The 10,832-nt window shown below is 36.4% G+C and overlaps 1 protein-coding gene across 1 annotated transcript; it reads right to left on the bottom strand.

The window, feature by feature from the left end:
* Nucleotides 1-2,034: 2,034 nt before the first annotated feature.
* Nucleotides 2,035-3,114, bottom strand: LOC132830238 (gap junction Cx32.7 protein). The gene has a single exon (XM_060847772.1). It carries the CDS (start codon nucleotides 3,112-3,114, stop codon nucleotides 2,035-2,037), a length of 1,080 nt encoding a protein of 359 aa, XP_060703755.1.
* Between the last annotated feature and the right edge of the window lie 7,718 nt (nucleotides 3,115-10,832).

The raw sequence follows: 10,832 nt of genomic DNA, 5'->3' as shown, positions 1-10,832 counted from the left end.
GACTTTTATGCAACAATAAGCTACAAAATGAGTTGTGAAGTGTACCAGATGTTGCTAATGGTTTTAATTTCTTTCTAGCTTATTATTTCCTTCCAATTCATTTTCAGCTTTGGAACAACTACATTTGAATCTGAGAATGTTTGCAAATGGTTACTTTGCTTAATTTGTCTTGGTGATTTTACAAGTTTATTTGACTGTGAGTATTGTGATGTATGTTTTGGTTATTATTTAGATATATCAAAATGACAGAAGTCAGGGCTAGAGAATGAAACTTTTTTTTTACTTTTGGTATCAAATGTCAGCATTGAAAATAATTCCCAGGTTAGGTATAGCAAGGACCAATTGTAGAGTCAAATACTATATACTCCTTACCTTCACCTTGAAAGACTACTCTACAATGTATTATTATAACTGTTCAAATATCTCATGCCTGCCATCATTTTGTCCTACCAAAACAAACCTTATGTCGAACTAAGTCATAGAGTTTTTACAGCACAGAAAGAGGTTGCTCTGCACATCGTGTCTGCGCCAGTCATCGCATTTACCAGCACTTGGCTTGTAGTGTTGTATGTCATGACTTTTCAAGTGTTCATCTAAATAGTGCTTAAATATCTCTAGAGTTACTGCCGCTACCACCCTTTCAGGCCGTGGGTTTCAAATATTCACAACCATCTTGGTGAAAAAGGTTTCCCTTAAATCCTCTCCAAACGTCCTGCTCCTCACCTTAAAACATTGCCCCTTGCTTATTGACCCTTCCACTAATCAGAAAGATTTCACCTCATCTGCCCTATCTATGCTCCTCAGAACCTTGTACAGTACATCTCAATCAGATCTCCCCTCAGCCTTCTCAACTTTAAGGAAAACAACCTCAACCTGTCTAATCTGTCTTCACTGCTGAATCATTCAAATTTAATACTGTAGATTCACACAGTGTGATATTGATTATGATGATCCAAAGTTAATTAATGCATGCTTTTTACGGATGAATTGAAAAATATATTGCAATCACTTGTTGCCCAAAAAACAAAGCCAGTTATGGTATAGGAGCATCAGTACAGGAGTAAGGTATTCAGGTCTTATACCTTTGTATAGTAGATGTTCATTTCAGTTTGAAATTTCCTCAACAACCTTTAATGGGAGAGGTCCAGACTTCTAGTACTTTTAGGTAAAAATAATTTCTGACATTCAAGCTTTACTGCACTGGTGAAAATAATTTATTTCAACACTAAATTTAATTCTTTAATCATTCCAAACACTTTAATTGGATCATTTCTATATCAGTCCAGTTAAATTCTGATCTTGTTTTCATAGTAAATTTGATTCAAATATAGTTGGTACTGTGGTGAAAGCAATCAAACTTTGAAAAATAATTTAGATGTCTCTAAGAATCTTCATTAAGTTAATTGGTAAATCTAGGAATTAAAACAAATAAAAGAACATGTGGAATACACCAATAATCACTTTAAGCTTTTAGTACTATCAGTTAACATTTCACCATTAGAGAGTGTTTGTAGATCCTATTGAGAAATCAGATCAAATAGAACATTCTATCCTCATCTAAGGATTGACAAGGGGAAAAGATTCCCATCTGTTTCAAAGTTGAGTACTTACAGTTTGGAATTTTCTGAGTAATTTCTGATTGAAATTCTTGAGTTCGAACTTGCATGTTCTGAAAGGTTTGACAGATTGACTGTTCAGGTGTTTGAGGGCATTTCTGTTTTGTTCCAACAACAAGAGAAAATTTAGCACAAACTGAGAACCTCACCATAGTTTTTAGAAAGTGCTCTCTCCTTCACAATTTCAAATTGTGATATTTTCCTTCATTTTGGTTTACTGAACTGCCTTTTACAACACAATAATAAGGCATTCCAGTACCTGGTCATACTTAATATTTGGCTAATTTAACTACTGTTTTCTGTTTTACAATGGCAAACAGTTAATATTAATCAGTAAACGTTTTGTTACTGTTTTGATATAAAGAATCTGTAAACATTAAATTTAGAATGTAACAATATCTGTTTAAAACCTCTTTTTTTAAAGCCAAGCTTTCTTGCTTGTTCCAGGCATGTTTAGATTTCCATGTTGCAGCTTGCCACATTCCTTTTCATCCTGATATGTTGTGCTTTCTACTGATTCAGAATCCAATGAAATTGCTGCTTGACTTGGAAGATTATCTGATCCCTGTTTCAACAATCCTACTGACGATTTCAGTGTTAGGTTGTTGTAGAATGAAGTTTTTAGTGCTAATTTAAGAGGTTTTTGTTGTGAAGACTGATTTACTGCTTCCTTTTGTTTCTCCTCCTTGCAACAGGGTGAGCAAGTAGTACATAACACACGTGCAATATAAATCCATCCCAAATAATGGAGCTCAACGATGTTCAGCAAAAAGCATGCAAGACTAACACAAAACATAAAGTTCAAAAAGATGGTCTTTTCTGTGGCTCTGGATATGAAGCAGTCTGTTTTGGTTGGACATGGATAGGTCCAACACACAAACAGACATGGAACATTAAATCCATACAGGTAGTACTGTCCCAGCAAAAATATTATTTCCACAACTGCTCTCAGCATTACATGTATAATATATACAGTTAAAACCTTATTCGATAGATAGATTGGATCATTGTTCTTTCTGCTTTTAATGTGCTCTATTTCATCATCTCCATCCCTTTGATAACATTTAATTTCCTGAGAGTCGCCAACAAAAGATCTTAGAGTCAAGCTTTCATCTTTTGGAAGGTGTCCACTAGTCATAGGATTGTTGGATAATTCCAGTGTATGCATTTTTTCCATTTCATATTTTTCATCTTTTGCTATTTTATGCAGGACATACACAATATAGAAAATGGATGGTGTTGAGACCAGAACAATTTGGAAAATCCAGAACCTCAGATGAGAAATAGGGGCAAAAGTGTCATAACAAACATTATTACAGCCTGGCTGACGGGTGTTACAGGTGAACTTCGATTGCTCATCACCATATACTGCATCACCCACTAGTGTGACCAGCAAAATACGAAAAATCAGCAACACTGTCAACCAGATCTTCCCAACTACTGTGGAATGATTCTGAACTTCATTTAGGAGACGGCCAAGTAATGACCAATCACCCATATCTAGATCTGTAGAAAGAAAAAAAGTTGATATCAGCAAAGTATAGTTCAATATTAATTTTACCTACTTGTACCTCGGTAACTGAAAGTAACAGCTATTTTCAAAATGATCTTCTTTAAGTTATTAACAGTATTAACTCAAGAACAATATCATGGATATATGTTATTAAATAATATAAATAATCAAAAACTTTAAATAGTAAAAAGTACATATAGTTGACAATTTACTGCTACGGTAGTGGAAATGAGTGCATAACACACAAGGAAACAGTGTAATTTCCAATTCCCAAGGACTGCAGTAGTTCAAGGTCTTCTGAAGGGTTGCAAGGAATGTACAATAAATGCAGGCCATCCAGTAACTCCCACATCCCATGAATGAGTTACAAACACAGTTTACAAATTACATGAATAAAATGATCAGATGCCTTTACAGAATGTGGTTCTCACAGGCTTAATGATGAGTAATGTCAGCATTTCCATTATAATACACCAATTTTATTTCACCATATTATTTTTTAATTCAAAGCTTATATGCATCTATTTGCTGACATTGACACAGAAAAGATTACCAACACAAACCCATAGTGCATTTTTACTTGTACTACTATAATGGAATTTGGTTAAGATGTCCAGGAAATGTCGTATCATTCCAGTGATAGCAAAGTAGTTTCAATAGCAAATTCAAAAATCTGATGAAGTTAGTACAGTAATTTGATTTGATATTTGTTCAGAAATTATAATATGTTTTACCTTTTCTGATTCGAGTATCCCAAATTGTATTTTTCCAATATGGTATACCTATTCAAGTTGATGTTTTCTCATGGATATTTTGTCCATGGATTTAATCTTAAAACATTTTTAAATTTATATATGTTTAATTGATATGTATGTAACTGTAAGTGACACATGCAAAATACTAATGCTTATCATTCACTGATTTTGTTCCAATTTACAGTGTTCTTTGGATACAATGCCAAATAAAATAAACCTTGAAAATCGATGTTCAATGAAATATAAAAGTTGCACATGAAAGTCTATCCTTTTATAGCATAATATACAGAATGTAAAGTTATTTTAAGGAAGTTAAAAACAAAACATTATGGAAATGTGGATTAAGCCTACCAATCTCAAAAAGGGAGAAAAGATAGATTGACACTTAGTTTCCCAAAACACTGACTCGTCTTTTCTGTTTTCTGATTTTTAGCAAACTGCTTTTTTTCACTTTAGATTTAAAGTTTTTGAAGATTTTATTACATTTTTGTTTCAATTCCATAAATAAAGTTCCCAGACCCAATCTAGCTGTAGAGAATGGAGTCAAACTGCAAAATACAAATAGAGTGCAGAATGGAGGCAGGGTGCAGTATCCACATTGATAACCTATTTAGTCTTCAAATGCAGTCAGAGCCAGGTTTGTGGCACCACTTATGGATCAGCTGTACAGGAGCAAAAGGAGAAACTCAATCTTAACATTGTTTTGACTAAAGAGAGTTTTTTGCCTAGTTTTTTGGAGGGATTCCAACGTGAGGCAGAGTGGGTTTTCCTGCTGCATCTCACAAAACTGGCCACATTAAGTACCTACCCCACTGTTATGGCATCATGATGTCCAATTGTGGTCTTATCTTACCATATGCCTTTCTGACAGCAACTTACTACTCAGAAGATATCTTGGAATTCAGTGGCATCCTTTGCGCCTATACCATTTTTAAAAGCCCATTGTGCACCCAGACAAGCACTGTGAATGTGGAGCTGCCCTGCAGGACACCTGGCATTTACCGAAGACATAGGAGTCAGGGGAGAATTAGCACCCCATTGTGCAGCCGGGGCTTGGAGATCTTGATGGATGGAGTCACACAGAGGCAGGACTTCCACTTCCCCTAGGGCCAGCAGTAAAGTCTATGGCACTAAACCATGCTAGGCCAGATAAAAGTTCCACGTGTATTAAATCAGCCTCAACCATTTAGAGGAATGCATTGCTCTGAAGGCAGAATGTCAATGGCATTTGCCACTCTACCAACATAAATCCCATCATATTGTCTCTGATAACTCATAGTCAGTCTACATTTGTTACTGTAGTCACCTCCCACCAATGTTCATGCTCGGTCATCCTCAATAATGCCTGCAGCATCTTCCCTCACTCACTGTTACCCATACAGACCTTTGGCACCGCTAACCCTGAATGCCCTCTGTACTGCCTTCAAGTTACCAATTTACGTGCACTAACAGGAAAAGATATCATCCCCTGCAACACCTGCCTTTCATTCCTGGAGGAAAACAATCCCCAAAAGGGTAAAAAGATTCAAAACAGATTTTAGCTCCTCACCCCAGATGTGTTCAGAATCTTGACTCTGAGACCCAGACTAGTAGTCTAACCTATCCAAGCCCCTGGAATGATAGTGGAGTCTTCCCTTGACTAACAGTGCCTGAGCTCCAACCAAAAGATAGCTGTTTATTTGACTTAGGCTTGCTGACTACCATGACAAACTTCCTTCCCTTGTATCTGCAAAACAGTGAGGCAAGACAAAAGTAATTCGAGCCTCATACCTTGGATTAAGAGCACAGAGCACAGAGTACAAGGTGAAATCGATAAGCAACTTCATTTATGAGAGTAGATTGGAGACGTTGGAACTGTTCTCCTTGGTAGAGAAGAAGGTTAAGAAGAGATCTGACAGAAGTTAGCAAGGTATGGAGACAGAAGATAGGGAGGAATCATTCCTGTTTGGATAAGAGTCTAGGTCACAGAATTAAGGCGATTTGTAAACATAACAAATCTGACATAAGAGAAAGCTTTTTTCATGCAATGAGTTGTTCATGAAATGTACTGCCTGAAAATGCGGTGGAGGCAGAGTCAACTGAGGCATTCAAGAAAGCAGTAGATGATTATTCGTAAAGGAGTCAAATGCAAGGATATAAGAAAAGGCAGGTGAATGAGACAACTAAGTTGTAACATTCATTGGAGAAATGATGCAGAAATTTTGGGTTGAATGGTTTCCTTCTGGCACTGTAATAATTCTATAGTCCTGTGAAAAAGAAGTGGGGAAAGCAATATTTAAATGACAAAGCTGAGAGTACAACTTCACGAATCTAAAAAATGTCTTATAAAATATTAGAACAGATCAAATGCCATAAAAGAAAAAAAGGAAAAAAACTTACATTTAGACTGTGCCTTTCACACCTCAGGATGTCCCAAAATGTAATTCATCAAATAAGTACTTTTGAAGGGTAGTCACTGTTGTAATGTAGGAAAATACAGCAGACAACTATATTATAAGCATGAAACAGGAGTTAAAGAATTACAGAAAATATTTTCCAAACAAGTATATATTTAGTGCAATATTTGGAGTAATGCATGGCTTTCTTTGAAATCTAATCATTTTAAAAAACTGATGAATAGTTGAAATGCATTGCAAAAGATAAATATTAATCTATCACAATATATTGAAAATGATGTTCTTACACTTGGATAGTCAGTATCTGGAATTTTCATGTCCTAAAAGATTATCATCACAAGGAGCATAATAAAAGAAGACTCTTGTAATGTATGTGTTAACTTGCAATAATACTACAAGTGTAATTTCAATTGTCTGAACTCAGTCATTTGTAAATTTGTTTGTTAATTCAGAGCAATGTGGTTGAATCCTAACCGGCCTCTGAAAGGAAGTATAAAACCATTCAGTAAAATTAACGTTAACAGTTCACTCAGCAAGTAAAGATCAGCAACAATTGCTGGCTGAAAAAAAAAATTAGGTAGTAGAGTAAAGTAAATATGAAGGATTATGTTTTAGATGTAAAACAAGTATAAATACAGGCAACTTCCAAATTTTCATTTTTCTAATTTGCAGGTTTTAATCTAGCAGTCCTGATGCTGACCCATGGCTGTGCCAAGTGTAAGTTGGGTTCCCAGCAGAGTCTGCATCCAGCGCAGATTCATGGAGGTGATGGTGGAGGCATGTTTGGAGCCAGTAGGGGACTCAGCGGCATTACCAACGGCTGCATCAACGAGGTGGGCCTGAAGCGGACTCAAGGTGGCAGTGGAATTGAGTTTGGGCCAGTGCAGTACTTGGCAGCATCAGTGGCGTCTGCATTGTCGAGGTCCAGCGAGGACTAATACTGGTAAAGGTGTCGGTAGAGGCAAGATGGCGCCAAAGAGTGGTGACTTGCATTCCAGCAGCACAGCAAAGGGGACTCGTGCCTGGCCACTAAATCTATAGCCCAAGGTGGAACACTTAACAAGGACTGTAAAGTTGAACACTTTCTCTATTTCTTTATCTTGCTGCCTTTATATTCTATGTCTTGGTTTATTTTTCTGTGTTTTAAGATGGCTGCAAAGAATGGTGATACCATATAACACTTTTCACTGCATTTTGTAACAAACTACACATGACAATAAATAAATCAAATCGGATTAACAGTATTGCTCACCTGGATGAGATATACTTTCTGCTCTCCAATAATCTTGAAAGATGTTAAAAAGAGTTGAGTGCATTCACAGCAGATTAAAGTCAGAAGCACAGTTGTTCCAATGATACCATTTAGGTTTTTGACGATTGGACTGTTCTGACATGACATAGGTCAAACTAAAACTGTCTGTAAAACTGTTGCTGTGTTGTAAATGATAAAAAACCTGTTTACAGATAATCCAGGATGAATTGTACAACTTCTCTGTTGAACCATTCACTGTGGAAAACAAAGAATGTTCTGGAAAAGATTAAAAGCAGCAAACCCGCTCTGTAAAGTGTTGTAAAACGCTATTACGATAGCATGATGCTTTCTTTTATCATTTAATTAATTTTTATGTTATATTGCCATTATCTTGAATTTTACTGTTTTATACTGTTATCTTGAATCTTGAAAAGATTTGTAGAAACATTATGTACAAATTAATACGTTAATTTCTAGCATTCTGTATTTTATCTCAAAACAAGAAAGTAGCCAACAATTGAACAAAACCTGAGGTTTGCATTTCATTACAAGACTTTCTGCCTTTATTCTGAATTAAATTGTCTCCACTTGTCTCATGTATTTATTCTACCCAAAAAAGTCCAGCACATTTTCTCTTCAATATTTATTTTTTGTGCCTGAAAATCATGTGTACCATTTACATGTTTGCAGTTTTCCATAGTTTCATTCCGTTTACAGGAAACAAAAGTTTGGATGTAAAGAACAAAAATAGACAATAGCTGGAGATACAATGCCATAAATGTAATTTTTTTTGTTTTGTATTGGAATCTCAATTTTCATTTTAACAATATCAGAGGATGTTGTAGAAAACTTTTAACTGTCTGAAATACTGTGGTAAAAGGAGGGCTTATATGTAGTGGTGGGAATGTTAGTCAACCCATTAATGCAATTAGTCAGTTGGCTTAATGAAGAGAGCCACAAAATGCCTGTGATTAAAGTAATCTCTAGTATCTGTATTCTTAATTTAGTCAATCAGGTGTCTTACAATTATTTCTCAAAATTATTTTATATAATAATATAAAATCAGTTTTCCCAAGCAAAATGGTTGCTTTGTTCTAACATGATACTGTTGAATAAGCTTTGACTCTGACTCTGATCTGGAGAAAGTGAGGACTGCAGATGCTGGATATCAGAGTCAGGAGTGTGGTGCTGGAAAGGTATAGCAGGTCAGACAGCATCCAAGGAACAGGAGAATCAATGTTTCGGGCATAGGCCAAGGATGATCAGCATTCCTGATGAAGGGCTTGTGCCCGAGTCCACACCAACCCCACACTCTTGACCTTGACTCTGAATTTTCAACTTATTCAACCTAAATGTCTTATTATAACTTAATAAAAGAAATAATATGCAAAATGTATACGTAAAACGGTATTCAAAGACATTGTCAGTTTGTCCTTGTTCATGCACTTGTTTGTTGAACAATATAAGTTGAATATATAGGTGGCTAACATTCAGCTGGAATATTTTCAGGGTGCTGTCAATTCCTTCCCCATCTGCCATCATGTCCTTCACCACCATTCACTTGGTCAGTGTAGACCACCTATCTCTTCCCAAACACAAACTATTTTCTTAACGCAACTACATTTCTTGTATCATAAAACTTGCATAACCTCAAACTCTGGGAGATAATTGAAGCAGGTAACAAGACCTTTTAGTACAGAGAAGTTTTGTATATATTTTGAGGTAGCAGAAGAGCCAGGCTTTGAAACCACTGGTCTTAACTCATCCCTGGCATTTTTTCTGCAAAATATTGAAGTGAATTGGTCTTTCCGTTCTTCCTCACTTTCACCTTGATATTCCTAATTTATGAAAGTTGTTTTTACTTAGCGAGTTTTGAGAAGATTTGTAGTTCTGGTTGAGGTTTTGAATGTAGGTTTGCTCGCTGAGCTGAAAGGTTCATTTCCAGACGTTTCGTTATCTTACTAAGTAACATCTTCAGTGGACCTCATGCGAAGCAATGCTGAAAATTCCTGCTTTCTATTTATATGTTTGGGTTTCTTTGGGTTGGTGATGTCATTTCCTGTGGTAAAGTCACTTCCTGTTCCTTTTCTCAGGGGGTGGTAGATGGAGTCTAACTCGATGTGTTTGTTGATAGAGTTCTGGTTAGAATGTCATGTTTCTAGGAATTCTCTTGCGTGTCTTTGTTTGGCCTGTCCTAGGATGGATGTGTTGTCCCAGTTGAAGTGGTGTCCTTCCTCATCTGTATGTGAGGAGACTAGTGAGAGAGGATCATGTCTTTTTGTGGCTAGCAGGTGTTCATGTATCCTGGTGGCTATTATTCTGCCTATCTATCCAATGTAGTGTTTGTTGTGGGTGTTGGAATGATTGCTTCTGTAGTTCAATATTTGGTCTGTATGTGTTGTTTTTCTGTAGATGCTGGTTTGAAGTTCCCCATTGGCTGTTCGCTCTATTGTGACATCTTGGCATCATGGTAGCCCTCAAACCCACCAACACACTAAAACAGCAGCTAATGAACTTGAAAGACCCTATTCAGACAATGATCAAAACTAACATCATTTACAAAATACCGTGCAAGGACTGGAACAAACACTACATTGGACAACCAAGCAGAAAACTAGCCACCAGGATACATGAACACCAACTAGCCACAAAAAGACATGACCCTCTCTCACTAGTCTCCTCACATACAGTTGAGGAAAGACACCACTTCAACTGGGACAACATATCCATCCTAAGGCAGGCCAAACAAAGACATGCAAGAAAATTCCTAGAAGCATGACATTTCAACCAGAACTCTATCAACAAACTCATCGAGTTAAACTCCATCTATCACCCCCGAGAAAAGGAACAGGAAGTGAGTTCACCACAGGAAATGACATCACCAACCTAAAGAAACCTAAACATATAAATAGCAGGAATTTTTCAGCATTGCTTTGCATGAGGTCCACTGAAGATGTTACCTAGTAAGGTAATGAAACATCTGGAAATGAACTTTTTAGCTCAGTGAGCAAACCTACATCCAAAAGTTGTTTTTACTGCTGTTTCTCTTCCAAATCCATCTTCTCTGGATAGCAAGGTTGGATGGAGGCTCTACTATAGTGTAAGGAATGCCCAGATATATTGAGATTTCTTAACTTTAATGCAAGATGCTTAATATGATCTAAAGATGCTTAATATGATCCTGTTTCTTTACATCATGGTTATCCCATTTCTCCAATTGCCAGAATTGGTATCAAGTTCCTTGAAGAGTCAAATATTATGAGGGAGATGCTATTATTTGAGTCACATGGCAAAAGCATT

The sequence above is a fragment of the Hemiscyllium ocellatum genome, chromosome 31, assembly GCF_020745735.1.
Source record: "Hemiscyllium ocellatum isolate sHemOce1 chromosome 31, sHemOce1.pat.X.cur, whole genome shotgun sequence".
Classification (NCBI taxonomy): Eukaryota; Metazoa; Chordata; class Chondrichthyes; order Orectolobiformes; family Hemiscylliidae; genus Hemiscyllium; species Hemiscyllium ocellatum.
The sequence above is the reverse complement of the archived record's forward strand: the minus strand, read 5'-3'. Positions and strand labels throughout refer to the sequence as shown.

Coding starts and splice junctions, on each gene's coding strand:
- LOC132830238 (XM_060847772.1), bottom strand. CDS start 3,114: ATGGGTGATTGGTCATTACTTGGCCGTCTCCTAAATGAAGTTCAGAAT.